The 22,187-nt window shown below is 38.5% G+C and overlaps 1 protein-coding gene across 8 annotated transcripts in view; it reads right to left on the bottom strand.

Moving 5' to 3' along the window:
• Nucleotides 1–22,187, bottom strand: part of LOC131684449 (GTPase-activating Rap/Ran-GAP domain-like protein 3) — a 446,130-nt gene that overhangs the window by 68,287 nt on the left and 355,656 nt on the right. For all 8 annotated transcript variants that reach the window (XM_058967345.1, XM_058967344.1, XM_058967342.1 and 5 more), the window contains 4 exons: nucleotides 12,830–12,933; nucleotides 12,358–12,472; nucleotides 3,945–4,054; nucleotides 3,416–3,568 (listed from right to left, as the gene is read on the bottom strand). In XM_058967345.1, the coding sequence (XP_058823328.1) occupies nucleotides 3,416–3,568; nucleotides 3,945–4,054; nucleotides 12,358–12,472; nucleotides 12,830–12,933 (482 nt within the window). The remainder of the gene's footprint in view (nucleotides 1–3,415; nucleotides 3,569–3,944; nucleotides 4,055–12,357; nucleotides 12,473–12,829; nucleotides 12,934–22,187) is intronic.

Raw genomic sequence — 22,187 nt, forward strand, 5'->3', positions numbered from 1 at the left:
CCGGCACCGGACCTTGGCTCTTAGCAAGGGGGTGAGCTTGCCTCCTTTGTTGGAAGCTCCCTAGCAACGGTGGCGATAAATCATCGAATCGCCTACTCAAACGATCCCGGAAGTCACCCGAGTGATCTTCCCAGGGGGAACCTTTGTCCGCCCTGCTTCGTTCTTCTTGGCGATTAAATGTGGAGGAGAGCTAGGTACGTTCGAAGGATCCTCCACAGTGAGAACGGTCGGTGTTCGGTTCCTTGTTAATTAACCGGGGTAGCGAAAGAACTCCTTTGTAATTAGCTAACTCCTTTAGGCGAACCGATACCACACTATACATGATTACGACTCTTCTACTAGTCATCTAAGCCGTGGTGGTGGTGTTCTTATAGCAATAAAAAATTAATTGACTATACTAAAGATACCATAAACCGGGGTGACATAGATCACTTTTCGACGTAATCATTAGGGGAACCCGGGGCTATTAAGACAGTGGGGGTAATTCGGACCCCCTCGTTTTCTCAGAAAATAGCAAGACTTTCTGACTATCGTATTTATTCGTATTTATTCGTGGAACCGCTATTCTGAAACATTAATTTTGAGAGCTGAAGTTGATTCTTTGTTCTTTGTAGGAAGGAGATACAAGGTGTTTCGTTGTTTTGCCATTCTCAAAACAAAAATCAATATAATGGAAAAACCGGGATTACAGCAACAAATAAAAGTGAAAACATAAAAGGTTAATGTTGCGGAAAGCTTGAGGCTCCTATTTTATGGAATGATTTTTGTTTGGGTGAAAACTGAGATATTTTCGAGGCGCTCACCACTTTTGTGCAATATGAGCTTGCGGGGCTATTCGGACCCCCTATTCCGTCATCTACCGTTTAGCGGCTTGCGGCTGCGCACACCATTGTACACGCCACAGCAAAGAAAATACTTGGGCCGCCAATCGGCAGCTGTGACATACCAGATTAAGTTTTTGTATAGCAATTTTTTTTGCTTCTTAATGAGTAACTAATTCATAGGTAAACATAATTCCATTGTAAAAAAATTAAAGGAAAATGACAATCTGAATTGCACCGTAGGGAGGTCCAAATTACCCCTACATTGTAAAAGGATGGAAAAACGTAGAGGTTTACAAATCGTCGCCTAGCGCTGCCATTGAGTGGTGTACATGAACCTTTTATGGCACCAAAATGTAGCTGAGGTTTCCAACTAACAATTAGGACTTTTGACCGGTAACGTTTTTCACATCTATCCACCTAAAAGGGCGATTTTCTTAAGCAGGTCAGAATAGCCCCGGGTTCCCCTATATATTTTTCGGCGCAACACATTATTTTCAAGGTTAATATTTTTAAATCATGTACTGATGTATGAAGAACAAAGTTGGAAGTTTCTACCTGAAATTTTCCGCTTACTACTATTTTTTCACAAATCATTATAATTTGTCATTATAATTAGGTCCGTTTCCGTATTCCGGGGTGACTTTGATAACCTGTATGTTCACCCACATTAAACTCTTGATGTAAATGTTTTTCATTTAAATGTTTGTTTAAAATATTTCTGAAAACATACTCGTTGCTAAATAGATGTTTATTGGTGTTATACAATGTATTTCAGTATACTGTAAAATTCTAGTGAATGAAATTCGTATAATTCGAGTTCAATTTGAGTAAAAGTATCTGAAAATTTATTCAGCTGCCAAATTTGTTTTATTTTAGCGGTTTATCAATAAGAGTTTCATCCATTTTAACATGCTGGAGCACTGAATATTAAAAAATATTGCAATTTTAAGCTTGAAAAAATTTGAAATAATTGCGAACTAGTTTCACATTTTTTTTAACATAGGTAAGTTCAATCGCGGCATTCTACGAGGCCATATATGGTATTTACCAGTCCTCCTGTCTATCCATCGCAACAGTACCTTGAAACATTGTCCTAACGTAAATGATGCCGATGTATTCAGTGCTCTGTCCAGCGCTTGACTCTTTCTTTTCCTAAAACGTTGTGCCCGAGCGCTCTCTGCACCAATAAGCATAACTTTCCAGCTTCAATCTGGGAAATTTTGTCCCAAGTGTATGGAAAGAAGGCGTTATAGATCCTATCCCTAAGCCTGGAAACATCCACAGTATTGAAAATTACATAGGAAGCTTGTTACTGAATTGTCTAGCTAAAGTTCTGGAAATTTTTTATCTTCAATAGGTTGTACGCTTCATTTTTCAATATAAATAATGAACGTCAGCATGAATTTGAAAAAAAAAACGTTCCGCCACTTCGAACTTGTTTACTTACACAAATTTTCTAGTTCTACCTGTCAAGAAGCTCCAACAAGTGAACGCAATATATTTTGATTTCGCGAAAGCTTTCGACAATCAGTTTTGAAACTGCAGCGACTAGGTTTTCCTGGATGGCTTACCAGATGGCTGCATTCTTAATACCCCGAACGATCCTTTTATCGGAACTGGTACCACGCGCTCAAACGCGTTTGAAATGCCAACCGGTGTGTCTCAAGGATGTCACCTAGGGCCACATATCTTTCTCTTATTCATCAACGATCTCTGCACCCGCATCAAGTCTGGGAAATTACTCTACGTTAATGATCTGAAAATCTCGACTCTTCTGTGCTTCAAGATGGTAGGAATGGTGTTTGCTATATGACACGCAGTTCAACGTCGAAAATGTATGCTGACATGTTTCGGGTGCTCGGCAACTCTAAGACGTTGTGAATGTACTCTTGAAGCCGTTGTCATCAAATTTGGATTTGCAACGGCGCTCGCTGGGGTGTATAGGTTGCGATATTTTTTATATAAGTGATTGTCACGGTTTGCGCCAGCTTTTGAACTACATTTATTCGAGATAGTGAGACTTAGCTGTGGTGCAGGACTATTATATATCACTTCATTATTCGTGTAGATAGGCGTTTGTTGTGTTTCGTTATTTATACTACAGTTAGTTATGACTTTCTGAAGAGAACAGTTGTATTCAAATAAAAGGTGCAGCGGCCTATACATACTTCCAATGACGAACAGAACCTTAAGTTAGTTAGTAACACACCTTATAATGCTACACAAATGACGAGATAGAAGAAATTGAATTACATACAGAACAGTCAACATTTTATACTGAACAGTTTAAGCTTACAATAAGTGCCCAGTTCTGCTGAATAAACACAGTAAATTTAGTTAACGTGACCACGAGTTTTACTGTACCGCATAGCGAACAATTTTCCCCGTCACCACAAATACAACAGCTCTACAGACATTGATGTGCGTCAACAGTCACCATAATAGGCACGTTAAATAATGGAACTAGAATACAAAATGTAACAGCGCCATCAGCTGTCCATACTGTACCAGATTTAATAAAACCAAGTAAAGACAATTCCGATTACGTATAACGAGAAAAGTATGTATTTGTAATTGTAGTAGTTACTCACCATTTTATTATCGTGCACGTACTCTTCGTACAGGTCTTTGATCAGCATCTCGAGTGTTCGTTCGCGCTTCCGCGAAAACGTAGGCGTCTGGAAGGTGGCCTTCTCTCCATTTATCAGTTTGACCAGCAAAAAGTCCCGGAAAATGGCAGGATCCTGAAGTTTACAAATTAAATGATATTATGCAATCACGATTTTAGTTATAGACTGCTGCTCAATATGTACGAATGTTATATGTAAATATATAGAAAGGAGCAATAGCAGGTGACAAGACTTGCGTAATGAGAAGATGTGTCAGCTGATTTGGGAGCATGTGTCAATCACGGATACGTGCGACGAAAATAATTGGAAACGAGTATATCACGAGCGGGGGTTGCTTGGTATGTTATATACGGGGCCGGAAATTTCTCGCTCTAATAGCAATAACATTCTAGATTGATATTATACGATTGTTATATCATTTGAATCTAGGAAATAGAAAAGCTGAAACTCGTTGCCTTATATCGATAGACTAATAATGCTTATAACTTACATCAAATTCAGGTGGATTGGGCAAGGTTGGTCCAAACGGTGGAACAGTTTCGTCACAGTATACCGAGAGCTGATACTTTCTACTCCGTTTAGTAACGACCGCAAACACATCTGAAACGATAGAATAAAATGCGTACTGTAGTTTCACCACACCACTTAGCTATCCGAAAACACAATTTCGTCTCATAACTATATAATAAATAAATAACTGGAGATGATGGACAGTAAAATGGTTTAACAATGCTTATCTGAAATCCCCAAGTAAGTAAAATGAGATTAGGACTAAATAGTGCAGCAATAAGTTTTCAAATTACAAATTATCAGTCAGCTTCCAACAACGAAGACATCAATCACGAAACACTCACAAAGCAAACGTGAAAATATATACCACTCTCGAGAAATTTTTTCAAAAAGACACCATCCAATAATACACACTTTTTCGTTACTTCCTGTTCTGTTCATTATTCAGTCCTATTTACGTGTTTGCCTCTCAGCTCTTTGCATGATATACTAGCAAAATCAATCATCACTCGATCCTCCTCTAGAAAATAATTGAAAAGTTTTCTAATGGTGCCGTTTTGATCATAATAGAAAGTAAACAAAGAGTACTCAATATTAGATACGTCTATTACTGGAGAATTATTCAGCCGCGTTAAATATATGAGCAATTCACTATAGAAATCCAAAGAAACTGCCGTTATTTTCGCGCTGACTGTGCAGATTGTATAGATCGAGGTGGCCTTGAGTTTTCACTGTACGAACGTTATTGACTTTAGGAGCGTAAACATTGGACCCTCTATTCAAGAAGTGGAGCGCTTGCTGAACGATGATATGCGAATCGACGGACATAAAGTTTATATATCTCAGTGCCACCATGTTAACAATGTTGTACTGATAGAATTCAAGGAAGAACACAAGCTCTTTGTGGTCAGCAATAACATGAAACATATTGTTCTTCGGTTAAATAACAACACAGTCGAGGTAAAGCTACGCGACCTGTATCGGGATATACCCGAGGCCACTATTCGCAATGAAGAAAGAGATTCTTTCCGTTACACCTTAAATGCGCAATGTTGTTTTAAAACAACATTGCGAAAATCATCTCAAAATTATCATAGTAAGTATTAAAACTCTGCGACAATTTTCGAAAAATTTAAAAAAAATTGGTTTGCGTCTTTAAGGGTTAACTTTTTGTGGGAAAATTTGAATTTGCGTAAATGCATAAAGCAATGATTTCATAACATCAAACTTATAGTATTTCGGCAGTACATTTTTCAGTGAAGTATAGCATAAGTTTATGAAAATATATTGATAATTGGCGGAGTTATGGCTTTTTCCCGAAACCTTTTTTTTGCCTTTCTCATATAAAGAAAGGCTATGCAATCACTGTAAAAATCGACTTTTTAACCGAGGCCCGGAGGGCCGAGTGTCATACACCATTCGATTCAGTTCGTCGAGATCGGCAAATGTCTGTGTGTGTGTATGTATGTGTGTGTGTGTATGTGTGTGTATGTGTGTGTGTGTCATTTAAACTCACACAATTTTCTCAGAGATGGCTGAACCGATTTTCGCAAACTTAGTTTCATCTGAAAGGTATAACGCTCCCATAAGCTGCTATTGAATTTTTAGTTGATCCGACTTCCGGTTCCGGAGTTACGGGTTGAAGAGTGCGGTCACACAGCAAATTCCCATATAAACTGGTACCACCATGATGTTCAAATGATGTAAAACATATTAAAATAGATGTAACATTACTCTAGTTTGCGGGTCTGGATCACTAATGACCAATCAAAGCAGCTTTGACCAAATTGGCCACCTATGACAGGTCATGACGCCCCCGGGGAACTCGCCAAGTTCCTAAGCTAATATCACACCCATTCCCCAACGAATTCTCTACCGATTTTTACAAACTTGATTTCAACTGAAAGATACAGTAATGCCATTGACTGCTGCTGAATTTCATTCGGTTCTGACTCTTGCTTCCGGAGTTACAGGGGTGTTAGTAAGGATACACTGGAATTTCCCATATAAATCGGTACAATCGTAATACCTCAGAGGCTAAAAACTATTGAAATGGTCACCAAATAACTTCTAATCGCAGATCTAGATCACTGATTGCCAATCAAACATTCTTTGAATATATTGCCTACTATCGACGATTCCGGAAGTCCGGAATTCCGGGCATATTCCACAATTAAAGTCAAATCGGTTCTTCGGTGATGACTGAACCGATTTTCTCAAACCAAGTCTCAAATGGAAGACAAAATATGCAGTTGAGTATTGCGTCGCCGCCCCCCTCCCCCCCTCCGTCTTGCCCTTTCACCTCCATCCTTCATCACTCCCCTCCCCTTGGACCACCCTCACGCCCGCATTTCCTGCATCCATCCCGTATACCGAAATAAGATGAAGGATTTCTGACGCATCCTCCACTCCCACTCTACTAACCCCCCATTCCCTCCACTTTCAAACCCATTCCACCATCATTTCATGAAAATACTATTGAACTCATGCTGATTAAGCTAAATATTATTCTAGTGCCTTTCTCATATAGAAAGGTTATGCAATTGCTCCAAAAACCGACTTTCTAACCGACTCATAACATTCGACTCAGTTCGCCGAGATCGCAAAATATCTGTGTGTATGTATGTGTGTGTATGTGTGTATGTATGTATGTATGTATGTATGTATGTATATATGTATGTATGTATGTATGTATGTATGTGTGTATGTGCGGATTTGTTAACAAAATGTCCACATCGGTTTCTCGGAGATGACTGAACCGATTTTTACAAACTAAGATTCAAATGAAAGGTATAATATTCCCATAGGTTGCTATTGAATTTCATTTTCAACCGACATCTTGTTCCGGATTACGAGTTGAAGAGTATGGTTACAAAACAAAATTTGTTGATTTGTCCACATCGGTTTCTCGGAATTTTCTGAACCGATTTTGACAAACTTGATTTTAAATGAAAGGTCCATCAGCTGCTGTTGAATTTTGTGTGGATACGAGTTCTGGTTCCTGAATTACAGGGTGATACGTACGATCACGCAGCAAATCCCGATTCTAACGAATTCTGCGATGAATGTAAAAAGGTGATTTTTTTTTCCAAAATGTAAACACAACTGTTGAATTTGTAGATCTAGGTCACCAACAGTCATTCAAAGTCTTTTTGGCCACACTAGCCACCATCGACGGATCCGGAAGCATCCAAATTCAGAATAACGGTTATATTGGTTTCTCAAAAATGGCTAGACCGATTTGATCAACTTAGTCTCAAATGAAAGGTGTTGCGTCCCCGGAAACCGATATTAAATTCCATCTCCATCCGACTTCCGGTTCCGGAGTTACGGGTTGTGGAGTGCGATCACATAGAAAACTCCGATTCAAACCGATACCGCGATGAATGCAAAAAGGTGCTCTTATATATACTTACCAAGTGTTATAAGAATGAAAAACATTACCATAATGTTATATTGTACGAACCAGCTACTAAATCATAGTTTGGAGAAATGAGAAAGGCACAATTGCACCTCTAGGTGGATTAAAACAGGTTTTTATTTAAGAAGTTTGCGGTGATCACGATTGAAGACCAATATACATATCAACTAAATAAAACTCAAAATTCAATAAATTGCATTAGTATATGAGTATTAACCCTAGAACGTTGCACTTGCGTTTTCCATCCTAGAACGTTGCACTGGGGCACAAATATACCCCACGCGTTTGATCGCAATTTTCGCAGGTAAAACTACAAACAAAAGAAATGTATAATACACCATTATCTTCGTTTTTTAATTGCGAAAATAGCAGTGTAGGTGAAAGTACGGAATGATACATAGGGTGATGAGCCTATTTGCGGCATGTTTCTATTATCACCCTACCCATTTGAAGCCGTTGGTTAGAGCAGTGTCTGCCATCTTTGTTCAACGCATTGAGTCAAATGGTAGCGCAACAATAGGGGCACTCGATTCGAGTTTTCATTGTGCTCAAACACGAGAATTTTACTGTTTTCAACGCATTTGTGTTATAATATTGGTTCTTAATAACGAAGCAAAGCGGTTGATGTCAATTTTTACGCATTCTATTGATTGTAAGGCAATAAATTACCGAATTAGTGAGGCACCTTGCTTAGTATGGTGAAAATAGGCTCATCACCCTACATTGGATTGAACAAAACAAAAAGTGAAAAAATCGCTGTTTTGACTTTTTTTCACAAAATTACTATATTTTGCGAATTTACAACCGATTTGAAAAAAAAATCAAATGATTCTAAAAGTTAAAAGAATGATCTTGATACGGTATAAAATGGAATTTCCATATTCTTGAAAAACTGCAATTATTTTGAAGAGTGAAAGTTTAAAAATCGGGGTTTGAAAAATATCACGAAATGGGGTGGAAATTGAAATGAAAAAAATATTTCTGACCAGTAATACATTGGTAACACGCAATGTTACTGTTACAGCTATTATTGTGTGCAAATTATACTTGAGAGCCATTGCTTTGAAAAACTATAAAAAATTAACGAAAAACAATTAAAAACAGCAAATATGAGAATGACTTTTTGCTCCGCTTCAAAATTAAATTAAATTAATTAAATCAAGGATTGAAAACGATTATATTATACTAATTGTTACTAAAGGGCGAACACGAAATTATTGCGACACATTCAACATGGCATAACTTTTTTACCATTGGGTAAAAATCAACCAAATTTTGCACACTTTCTCATTGATGTGTTTTGTTTACATTCTGTCAAACTCGAAGTCGTGTTTTTCGATTCAACGAAAATGAAGGTGAACCAACACGAGTCGAGAGAACAAATTCTTTCCAAACACCTGGAATTTCCTGACCTGTCGCACCGGCAGTTGGGAAAAATGTTGAACATTCACCATTCAACCGTCTCCAGAGTGTTGAAGCTGTTCCAGGAGCGGTTGACGTTGGACCACGGTAAAGGAGCTGGAAGAAAACCGGGACCGGAGAACAAAAGGACGGAGGGAATGGTGAAGCGGATGATTAAAGCAAATCCCAACGTCTCAAGCCGTGATTTGGCTAAAAAGATCGGCATGTCGCAGAGCTACGTCCAGAATGCAAAGAAGAGAGCTGCACTACATACATACAAGGTGCAGAACTTCCCAAACCGCGATGAGCGGCAACAATCGACGGCTAAAACTCGGGCACGGAAGCTCTACGAGAAGATACTGACAAAATATGGCTGCTGTGTGATGGATGACGAAACGTATATAAAAGCCGATTTTAAGCAAATTCCGGGGTTGGAGTTTTTCACCGGCAAGAACAAGTTCTATGTGGACGACAAATTTAAGAATAAGAAAATGTCAAAGTTCGCCTCCAAATATCTCATTTGGCAGGCCATCTGCTCTTGCGGACTGAGGAGTGAGCCTTTCGTGACAAAGGGCACAGTAAATGGCGAGATCTACAAATCTGAGTGCCTCGAGAAGCGCCTTTTGCCATTCTTGCAGCACGACGAAGCTCCGCTATTTTGGCCAGATTTGGCATCATGCCACTATTCTAAAAGTGTCCTGGAGTGGTATAAGACTAATTCTGTCCATTTTGTTCCAAAGGACATGAATCCGCCAAACTGTCCGGAGCTGCGCCCGGTGGAGCAGTACTGGGCAATGATGAAACGGGAACTTCGGAAGAGTAAGAAGACAGTCAAAGACGAGAAGGACATGTTAAGAAAATGGAAAAAAACTGAGAAACTGGTACCGGATGACACTGTAAAGACTTTGATGGAGGGCATCAAGCGAAAATGCGTTCAATTTTACACTCAAGGCTCCATCGATTAACTTTTTTTTTGATTTTTGAAGTAAATATATGTATAAAACTACCCTAAAATTTTGGTTTGATTTTAAACACTATAAGAAAATTGGCATGACATTTTCGGTGTCGCAATAATTTCGCGTTCGCACTTTATCGTAGTAAAACAACCAGTATTTAAACTGGTATTGTCACGAATCACATTTCCACTGACAGCACGAAACCTGACGAAACACTATCGGCAACCGTACACTGGGGTACATATGTACCTCACGCCAACTTTGAAACCTGCTTCCACGAAGACTACAAGCAAGCTGGCTATACCATATTTTCCTACTCTTACTAGGAACTCTAAATTGCATTATGGTTACAGTTCTAGGTCGGTAAATGCCGAATTCTCGTTTTTACACGGCCCCAAAGAAGGCGTGGGGTACATTTGTACTCCAGTGCAACGTTCTAGGGTTAATTGTACCTTAACGATTAGTTGAATAAATAATATTTTCTTCCTGCATTCGGGTACGTTTTTCCTAAAAAATCGCTGTTTAAACTCTAAAAATTGTATTGAAAAATTCTCACCCACAAAACAAAAATTTATGCATAAAAAAGAGTCGTTAAGGTACGAGAAAAATTAATTACGATCAATTAAAAAAAAATTGAAGAAAATTTGTTGAGCGGTTTTCGACAATCGTGATCACCGAACAACCATTTTTAGAAAAACGACATTTCGAGATAATCGGGTTCAAAGTTTAAAGTTACCACTGCTCTTGGTAGACGAAGTGCACTTGTAAGTGCTGTAACTTTCAATATATTTCTCGGAACTCTATAAAAATTTGGGAAACAATTCTCAAGGAGTTGTACTTTCCGATAATGTAATAAAACAAATTTCGATTTTTTGAAAAATAAAAAGGTATGTGACCCCTTAAGGAGAATGGATGGAGGCATTTTTTCAGGCATTACGAATTGTGTTCGAGTAGTGAAAAGTGCACCACCGACGAGAAGACAAGATACATGGAATATTGATTCACAGCCGTACTTCGCAAACCTAAGAGAGTAATTGAAGCTATCAATAATCTTCTAGACAGCAGCAGTAACAAATATATGGACGAAAGTGACAATATGTGTAGTAGGGGAATTGTGGGAAAAATCGACACTGTAGGTAAAACCGACACCCCACAACTTTCCCTAGAAATCAAATTTTTATTCATTTCATAATGAATTTTATTATTAGTATGATTATGTAGAGCATTTGAAGACAAATTGGATTTACGTTAGTACGCCGAATGTCATAAAAATAAACAAAACATACGACAGCAGTTTTCATACTCGTCTGGATGTAAAATTTTGTTGGTAGATTTTAAGGTTTTAACCGAACAAAAGCTTTTCAAATCACCACATTTTTCAGTACCTTTTATTATAGGCCTTTCCTATGATCAACTGGGTGCATTGAAGACGAGTTTGAGAAATTCAATATTTTTAATCGCTTTTTTTAAAAATGTGTGCTGTTAGGGTAAAACCGACATCTTTTGGTGAGATAAAACCGACACGCTGCTAAGACGGTTGTGTTTAAATGCGGTTCATTACAAAAGGCTGGGGATCTTTGTGACAGTTCAATTACACTATTAGCACACTATAGTATGAGCAGAAATACACAGAAATACTTTTATTGTGTTTATTTTATTTTAAGTCTCTTTGAAAATCAAAAATTAGTATTTTTGCTTATCAGATTCTATAGAAGCTTTTGCTATTTCTACAAAAAACTCCTCCGAAGTTGTAGTGGTCTCTTGGTTTGTCATAGATGTACTTTATCACAATGAGACAATGATCTTTTGTATAACCTGGTAGATCGTTGATCATGATCAGAATTCGAAAAATCGAGGATGGAAAAGGTAGTTTTACTAAGAAGTGTGCATCACTCATAAGTGAATGAATCCGATTAGCAGAATGTAGAACACTTGCAAATCTTCTCTTACGAAATAAAATGAGACTGAAGGTTGCAATGATGTCCATAAGGATTATTTGGAAATACCCTTATCAAGAAATAATCCTATAACATAAAATACTCATGTTTATAGCACTACGCCTTCGAACTCTTTTCTCCTCACAACATAATGAAGCTACAAAAAGTACATATTTGTATCTCACATACTCACACTTTATTACTCAGGCATACATCACATTTTTAAAAAATACAAACCTTTTATTAAAGTGGAGAGAAAATAAATAAATTAAAGGAGATGTGGATCTTACCCCTATGGGATGTCGGTTTTACCCGCAGTGTCTACAAAAAGTCACTTTGTTTTCCAAGTTTTGCAACCAATAATTTTAATAAAATTAATTTTTTGAAGCGCTGACAAAATTAAGCCTTGTTAAGAATTTTCTGAAGAAGAATTCTGTGTAGAAATTATAATTTGATGGGTTTTGTGGCAACCCAGAAAAAGTGTTAAGCTTAAGGTGTCGGTTTTAACCATAATTCCCCTAAATATATTTATAAGCCACAGGGCACAGTTAACCTCACACATCGAACCGTATCAAATAATCGAGGTAAATAAAAAATGATTGGTAACTTGCCACTAACATCACCTTCAAATCCTTTCTCCCGCTGGGTAACATCTACTTATTCCTACGCACTACTTACGTGTAAATTGACTTTTGATGTTGTTCGGATTGAATTCGGTTTCCTCGCCGTCGGTGCTCTCGTCGATGAATATAATGTTTACAATGTCGTTTCCGATGTGCCGTTTACGCTCAACCTGCCACCCGGGTCCAATCGGATATGGAATCATGGAATCCAATTGTCAGCCAGCCAGCAGGAACCGAAGCAGCATAGTGAAAATATAACAATATTCCATGTTAGTTCTGCTTTGTCAATACCTTCGAGCTGATTCTGACATAGGTAACAAACAAAGGCTTTATTGCGCCAACAGAGAGGATTTCTAACTATACCACCAGACCACCTGCTGCCACGCATCACAGCAGCGAATTGGTAGCAGCCAAGCACTGACTGGTAGTAGATTGGAAAGCGCTTACTCGCATAATGGAGCGGAAATTTTATGGAACAACACGGGAATGCACAGGTGAGATGTAACAAAGTAAATTAATTTTCTTACCTGCTGCCGATTATCACGACTGAACGGGAGCAGCGTGGAAACGTGGAACATAATCTCGTGGCCCTCGTACAGGGTGTAGATCGAGTGCTTCCCCGTCATGTCACCTGTAAATATATCGAAGGGTAAATTTCGTTGGATTGGCACCATACAACAAGGATAAGCTATCGGAAGCAGAACGAGGGATTTTGTATGTCGAAACTGTTGCTCACTTTAGTGCACTCATGATTGTTGGATATTTGTTTGATCTCCAGTCGAGTGTTAAGCAGTTACTGTCGAATTAGTATCACGGATTTGGATGCTTAAAAATCGCTGTCAGATAAGAGTGGCACAATGTAAGAGTTAATGAAAATCCGAATCATGTTGTAGATTTATTTGAATCAAAATCTAATAGAACTAGTGAAATTATGCCTGATCAGGAAAGCTAGGACACACAGGTCAAATTTTATCAAAACTAATCACTACAAAAAAGTACTGAGTGCACTAATAAATCAATGCTTTTGGCTATTGATTGTATCTGCTAAATACAACCGACAAATCATGCGCGTCACGCGTTGATTTTTTAAAAACAGTCGAGAAAAATAGAAAGATTATTTCGGCATGGATCACGAAATTCAAGATTTCATTCATACATCGCCAACCGAAAAGCTTCTGTCAAGCGCAATAGTTCCCACCCAAGGATATTTGACATAACGTCCTGAGTACCGCAAGGTAGTATCCTTGTACCGCTCATATTTACGCTGTTCGTGAATAACGCTTGCTTATCATTGAAATCCCCTTTTTCGCCAGAAATTGCAAAGATACGTCATTGATACTGCAAACATACTACTGAATTATCCTCGTAATCAAACTGCTCGCGAATAAGGATTATAGATATCTGGCCTCATCAAAACATCAGATCTCTTCAAAGACTCCTTGTGATACCATGGAATATAAAGGAATACTTTATTCTGGTTCGACAACAAAACGGAAAGGATCTTTCAGACAGGTACAGCTTGTTGCGTTACAACGGGAAATGCATGAAATGAGGCCGATGAGAATATTTTTTAAAAATTATGTCCAGCATATTTTTTTTTGAAAGGGGGTGGGGGGGGGGGAGGGTTGGTGCAAACAAAATATAAATATTAATTTTTATTACAACAAAAAAAATGTTTTTTCATTTTACCTTCGATCGTTTTCATGGACGTTTCCGCAGGCCGATTTCAGATAGCGGGGTTGAGCTGTTTGTTTTACTTAAGCAATTCAATCAAAAATTACTCAACCAATCGAAAGCTCACATAAGAAATGGATGCTTAAGTTTTTCATTTCATTTTCAATGCACAGAAACAGGATTGTAACGATTTTAAAAAATGGAAAAATGTTCCAAAAGTGCATTGGCACTGGGTTGGAGTCAGGAATCAGGAATCAGTAGCGACTGGCTCAAATGGCACGTTCCCCATTGTGATCGGAGATTTGTTCCTTGTCATGATCTGCATTTCCCTGATGGGAAGGATTGGGGAAGTGGTATGGTTATGGGGTAAGGAAAATAACGACACAGAACAATTAAAACAGAGCATTCTGCAACCCCTGAAAGATGCTGAACGAGTTATAGGTGCTACAATAACAGAAATAAAACTTCCACCACCGGAGAGATTAAGAATTCTTATTTAACAATAAGCGGATATATCAACACCCCCGAGGAGAGATTGAGATAACAGAATAACAACACCCCCGAAGAGATATTGTCATTCTAATATGGCTTAAACTATAGCTCTTTACCACACTGAGTTAGGAACAATAGCATTTCCTTGAGTTTCAGCTCTCTGTATATAGGTTCATCTATATATGGAGAACCAAAAATCCGGATACGCAATTACATTACTGCTGGGCAGTTACATATCAAATGATATGAAGTTACGTAATCGGATTTACAAAGAACAGACGGATAATACTCAGCACGCTGAATAGTAGCCATGTGATAGTTGAGTTTGCAATGACGATCAATGAACATTTCTATATGCTTTGCGTGCCAACTTAAAAGCTTCCGACACGTTCCTGAGTATGCGATACCAAGCTCTTCTACATAATTTTTAGAGTCGAGCAAGTTTGGTATTCCACCAAGATGTTACTCTAGAAGCACGCACAACTCGAAGCAGACAAGCCTCTTGGTATGCTGCTACTATGAGTGAGTTTGTTTTATCAACGACCTCATCCAAGTCACGTGGAGATTCGATTGTGAGAAGATACCTATGAAACCTAGTCGCCAAGCCCTCATCGTAGAGGTCCCAGTTTGTAGATTTGCGATTACGACATGTGACGACATCTAGCGAGACGTTTAAATGATCAAATACGATGTACTTATGATCAGATATCGACAGTTCGAGCGCATTCGGCACGTTTGCCAACACATGCGTAATATTGTCATAGCAGAGAGTTATATCTAAAACCTCTTCTTTGCCAGATCGTGCAAATGTTGGGCGATTTACTACATTAAGAATGTGCAGATTTGTACTGCTTAAGTATTCCATCAATTCAGTGCCTCTCAAAATGATAACTGAGCTGTTCCAAATTATTGCCGATTATGAGGGGAAACCCATTTCTGCCACAGTATGATACAACCATTTTTAAATCATGAGAAGGTAATGTCATATTGACGGTAACAGCACAAATATCGCGAGTTGTGAGGCATTTCGCGTAGATTTGTCATGCCATGTTTGTTGAAAGCTACGAAGACGGGGTTAAGTAGCTTTCCAACATAGAAGTTACCTTTACGGAAATACGGTTCTTGAACCAAAGCAACAGAAGCTTTTCCTTCCTGTACGTTTATTCTGAAGATTAATTTGTGCTACTCTAACCATACTCGATCACAGCACTACACATTTCATCATCCGTTACCTTATAATCGCCTGTAGCGAACTCCTAAATGGGTAGTAGGCACATGACCCCAATCGCACGATTTGCGAAGAAACAAACATCCACTGTATCAGAAATTCGCGTGACACAGCAAGGGTAAGACCCACGACACTCCGTGCGCGACTGGCATATTTTAGTCCTGCCAGCCATTTAGTCCTAGGCACGGAAAAGCACCTTGGCTTGCGGACTCCTGTTTTAAGTCGTCTCTTACGACATGGGAGCAGGGACCCAGTGAATCAACTCTTGGTTGAGATACTTCAACCCGCCGGATACCACGCGACCTCTAGGCTGGTTTTGTCTGGAGAAAGATAATAGACTGTTATCAACCTCCTAGTGGACCCCTGCCACAAAAAGTTCGTGTCGTTGACAAATCCTCCGACCACACTTTTCGCCTGTTGCTGTCTTTTGGCTTCTAATCAACACCATCTCTTTTCTACGATGATGTCGGTCTCGCATATCAGTGTTCGGTTCTGAAAGTAGCTCTTCAATATCCTACAGAGTTACTCAGGAACCCTCATGTTCTACAGCAAATGAGCGATTGCTTCTTAACGTCTAAGGGAACCACCACGCAATAGCGATATATTTTTTTTCTGCCGCCTCCGCAGCTTTCACAACCGTTCGGGTGACATCCACTGTAGTCCTACTTATAAGGAAATCGAATTCCATGACAGGCCATACTCACGCTCCGTGTACTTGGTTAGCCTGTTCAGGATTATTCTCTCTAACAGTTTCCGACTGTACCTATATGCGAAAAGTTCTCCAGAAGGTTTTCCCGGCATCGGCAACAACATCAGCTTCTGCATCGCAGCTTTCAGAACCAACTGTTCCAGGGTTCTTCTTCACTTTCATGGCTTTCGCCATCTCGATCAGCTGTTTGTCGGTAATTGGAGCTTCTTCTTAATAATCATCCTCCTCACTGTACTGTGAAAATTGGTTCATGTTACGGGACAACCTTTCGATGATGACCTCCATCTTCTCCGGGAACATTTTAGGCAGGGCAGCGTAGTCTGTTATCTTTGCCATGGCAAGCTTCGAGAATTCACGTTGGCTTTGTGGCAAAGCTCCTCAACGCAGGCTTTCTTGCCCAACTTGACTGCTTTGTTGAGATCAGTTCTTGCAGCTCGTTTCTCTCTTTCGGTGTCATTATGACTTCTTCTCCAAGCTCGGAGGCAACTTATACGCAGATCGATAATCGTTGTATTGCACCAGGTATCCGTTTCTCGGTTTCCCATTCCTCGGTATGGTAGCACTGCACGTCCTTGTTAGTACTACCGTTAACTCGGTTGAAGAAGATGCCCTCAAATTTGACTTCTTCGACAGACACGTCCTTGTGGAAAAAATGCTGTTTTTCACCTTCCCACGTTTATATGCCTCCCACATTATTCAAGTTGTTGTTAGCAATGCTGTGCCAGATCGCTGATGGTCGTTGTGGGTATCTCCTCGCACACTTTTCAGTTCATCTTGCCTGTCACTCCAAATTGACATCGATAAAGAATTTCCGGCTCTCCCTGAGGTAAGTACTGATGGTGTCTTTGTAAGATCTACATTTAGCATTGCTAGAGCCTTCTTGATCGCTAATGGCCAGTTAAAGTCCGTTTGATACCCGCGTAATACCGTGAAGAGTGAATCGAGCTTAAAAGTGCAAGAAAATCTTCATTTTTCTAGTTGCTTTGTGCGTCGTTTTGATGAAAATCGGATTTTTTTTTGGAATATGCTAAAATTTAATATAAGTTTGATAAATTATTGAAAATTCAGAAACATAAGCAGTCTAACAGATGTCGTTCGAGGCTACAAACAAGGAGAATCAGCATGGAACAGTTTTCAAACCTCTATAGATTATTTTCTTAGACAATATGTCAATGATGTCAAAGAATGCGATCTTTTAAAGTAGGATTAATGTTCGAAAAAAAATTCAACGTTCAAGATCACCTAATTTAAAAATCCTTAACATTGAAGGTGTGACACGTGCGAGAAGTTTTCCAACATAAAATAGCGCATACTTTGATATAAACATTTTAGTGATTAATTCGCATTGAGGTAATTATGGAGAAGTAATTCTTCAAAAATAGCAAGAGACTTTGCGCCTTCAGTAAAGTTATTGATAATGCCATTTTAAACAATTTTGTTGAAAATATGAAGGCTACATGAATGCAGCATATCGAGATATAAAACAACATGCTTTATTTCTACTTAGTGAAGAATAATTTAGGCAAAAACTATTTTTTCTGAACTTAAAAGAAATTTGATTGAAACCATCATTGCGAGTTGATAACTAAATTAGTTATGGAATTTGCGTTTCGACAGACTTCTCATCAAAATCCGATGCTAATTTAGTGACAGGAATAAGCTTGGGCCGATTTGATGTTATCTCCAAAAAACGGATAGGGTGAACCCTCATACCCCCCCTCTCCCCTTTGGCTACGCCGCTGACTCTGTCGCTTATATGTTTGCTCCTTAACTCTTAGCATAATATGCTAGACGACATCAGAGTCTTTCAATATTTATTGAAACATTGTTGGAAAGTTTTATGTTGGCGCCATAATAATCGAAAGAGAAAGTAAACACATAGAGACTTTCATTTGGACTTCCGCCCATTTCACATGTTGGTCTAGGTTTATCGGTTTCTGAGGGTGAAGATGTGGATCCAAGAAATGGATTTTCGCCCAGTTCCGAATCCTGACCGTAGTAAAGGCCGAAGAAACTGCGCAAAACCCGCTCGAGGACGCATTTAACTATCCGTGAGTAAGACATTTCTGTATTTCCTTGGCATCTTGGTTTTCAGCATTTCAGTGTATTTGTATAGTAATTTTGGAAGTTCTTCGGTGTTACCAAATAATTAAATAAAGTACAAGTAACAAGCTTTGATCATTATCCGAAGAGAACCAAACTTAGACCTGTGCGCCGCCGCGCCACGCCGCCGCCGCCGGTAAATTTTAACAAACGCCGACGTCGAAAGGTAGACCGGCGGCGTGCCGCCGACGCTTTTTTCCCACGCCCACAATTCGCGAACTCGAAAATCGTTGGCTCATAATATTAACCACAAATCTAGAAACATTGTCTATGGTTCGAATATACGACGTTAACTGATTCATGATTAATCACATATTGATGTTTATTTGGTATTAGTGGTTGTGAATTAGATCACAAAATTAACAAAGTCTTGATATTTTCTCGCAAATCATTACACGACACTCGGAATACAACTCATGGATCCATTCTTGCTTCGTCAACTGGTTATGATTGCGAGCATATAAGTTACAATTCACCATTCGTGCGCGTGGAAATGTCCACAAATTAAAAAAAAAACACTTCCACTTTCAAGATATAAGTAATGATATTTACGATAATGTGTCTGATCTTAATCTTTGCACGTAATCAATTTCACTGGAATACAGTGTATTATTCATCGATTTTTTAAGCGATTCATGATTCCTAGTATGCTAGACACGATTACCCGTCGAGCTCGTGAAACTGATCATGATATAGTTCATGAAGTAATCAACTTTCCACATAATCTTAATATACTTACGAAAACAATTTCAAGGAACTCAGACTATTATTCATGGATTATTCGCTCTGCTCTTTGGTTTTGAAATTTCTATGTGAGATATTGTGTACAAATGCTAGCAACTAGTCTCATAGGCGCGAGCATTAGATACAAGGAAACTACCAGGACCTATAACCCTATTATTCTTTTGTTAAGATTCAGTGTAATGTTCGGAATTAAATGAAACTGCGCTAAGCATCAAAAATACATTACTTAGCCACAATTCAAGTCCGTGAAATAATTAAGAAAACTATAAGACACGTGACTCTGTGTAAAAAATCCGACGATAAACTCAAGACTAAAATATCACGTTAACACGTGATATTAATTTACGAAAATCGTTGCACATCATTCAATTCTTGATTTTTTTAGTCAATAAAGTTAATACAAATCAATGTATCATCAAGTTATGAACTAGAATCATAAAAATATTAGGCATATTCAGACACAACCACCTACTAAACATTTGAGTATAATGCCATCTTTTTGCATGAACTAGTTTTTTGAAAACACAAAAATTATTTTCAATGCGAGGTTTACTTATCATTGATTGAATCGTGACCTATTTTAAAAAAAATTTCTCGAAGAATAGTTGGACAGAATGATCTTGACTTTTCGCGACGCTGGTGCACTGATGTGGCGATGCAGAGGGTAAGATTTCTGGTCTCAAAAATTATTCATCGTGTGATCTAGCCCCACTCAGGAAAGATTTTCAGTGTCAGTTGCATCAACCCGGTATCACAGACAAAAAAGACGTAACACGAGATGAATTTTCATCACTCGTAGAAAAAACGGTCCTTTTAAATTACAAAAAAATGCGCCATATCAGCGAGCGTGGTGTTAGTGAAGAGATTTTGACACAGAGCTAAATGCGTTACTTAGTTTCCGCACCCACCCAAAAACGTTACCGTCTTTTTAATCTCATGCAAACCAAAACAAACAAAATGGGCCGGAAATGTGAAATTCATTCTTGTCGAAGTGCCCAAGGCGGGAGTTATTCACAATTATTTCTTAAGTTACAACACGATGCCGATCGCCGAGTAAGCACTTAATAGGATGTTAGTAATTTAATTGATTCGGTGTATCGAATCTGACTAGATGTATGCAATGGATTCGAATTTGTTGGTCCCCGGATCTGCTGGAGCAATTGGCGGAGTGCAGGTGCTACGAAAACTAGAGATACGCTCAGACCATTTTCAATCAGACTTGTTTAGTAATCAGTTTCAACCCAACATCAAGTCGTGGAATTATTATGAATGATAGTAACTGTATATTTAGGTTTCGTTATGGTGTAGATCTGTATGACTCCAGCACATCGAGCATACTTTGCACTCTAGATAGAAGCAAATCTTAAGTTGAAAGAAAATGTGGTGCCACGGAATCGTATGCGTTATTTTGTACTTACAAGAAGTAAAAGTAAATGCCAACCAGGAAAATGAAGTAATGTGTATACCTTGAAAAGTCCTTACATGACCATTAAAAGTGACATTTCTGCGCAGTAATGCCATTAATGCCATTAGGAACGCCTCGTGTTAGGGTACCCGATATCTGTGGGATTCTTAAAGAGCGACGGTAAAGAAGACTAAAATGAAACAAAAAACAATGAAACGACAACTAGAATTAATTTCCTCAAACAAAACAAAAACTATTTTACCGTTTTAATTTCCCAAACATAGAACAAAAAATAATTATTATGTGTCATTGAAATACAGTCGTTACTCTGCATTCTTTATATTTGTCCATTGCAATCATTATTTCATGCGAAGTCGTAGTATGCGACATCGACAATTTTTCTATTTCGTTCTTTAAATTTTGCAACTGTAAAAATAGTCCCGCCATTCATTTATTATCTTGCATTTGGCAAGCAGGGTGGGCACTTGTGACGCATCAGCGAAATTAAATGCATTTCTTTCCACCAAAATAGAAATTCATAATGCATTTTGCGTTGCGTGTAAGACGTCAAAACCCTACAAAAAACCAGCCCTACATTCAACAAAACATCTAACAAAGTGGATCAGCGTAGGACGATTGTTAAACAATCTTCTCTGCGAAGGAGTGCAAAGTTGCTGCAAAAATGGAAATTAAATGCATTTTTTCTAATTTGAAGCAAATTTGTAATACATTCTGAAAGTGATCTGCCCTAGGTGGGCACTATTGAAGCTTCAGTTGAAAAAAAAATTACTTGATATGATTGCTAGAATTCCATTTTGTGCAATGTGTTCAACAGATGTCGCTAGTACATCGTGAGCGATGATTTTTTTTTAGAATTTTCTTCAAGCTGGTAACGTCTGTTTGTATGTGCTGCGAAGTCTGTTACCAATTTGGGAAAGGAATTTTACTGCCAAGAATTGTTTTGACATTAAAAATGTCTTACTCCACTATCTGGGGCTAGGTGTCATTCTAAAATCTAAACTATCTCCCATGTAACGAAACTATGTAAGGTTTGCACGCTTATAACTCCGATATTACTAGATGGATTTTAATCATTCATACACCAACCGATTCAGAAACACCTAACTTAAATATTGGTAATAATTTAATATCTCCCCAATAAAAGTAGACTTTTGGAAATTGATAAAATTAAAAAGTTCACGGGAAAATTACCATTCGTGAGGCAGATTTCTCAGATACAGCCGTCATTAGAGGGCACCTTAGCCGCTCAATCACACACGAAAAGTCATAAATAGAAGCGACGCATGTCCGTTTAAATCAGTTGTTGCTCTTATCCCATACGAGCAACATCGTCTCCGGGCGATGCAATAAGCGCTATCGATTTTCAGCAACGTTGACATTTGCACACACTCGCACCTAAGTGACTAAACCATATACGGTTAGTTTATAAATAGAGGTGACGCGTACACGTTTGAATCAGTTTTTGTTCTGATGTCGAACGGGTAAGATCATGGCTGCAGCGTCTGGACG

This window comes from Topomyia yanbarensis, chromosome 2 (assembly GCF_030247195.1).
Source record: "Topomyia yanbarensis strain Yona2022 chromosome 2, ASM3024719v1, whole genome shotgun sequence".
Lineage (NCBI taxonomy): Eukaryota > Metazoa > Arthropoda > Insecta > Diptera > Culicidae > Topomyia > Topomyia yanbarensis.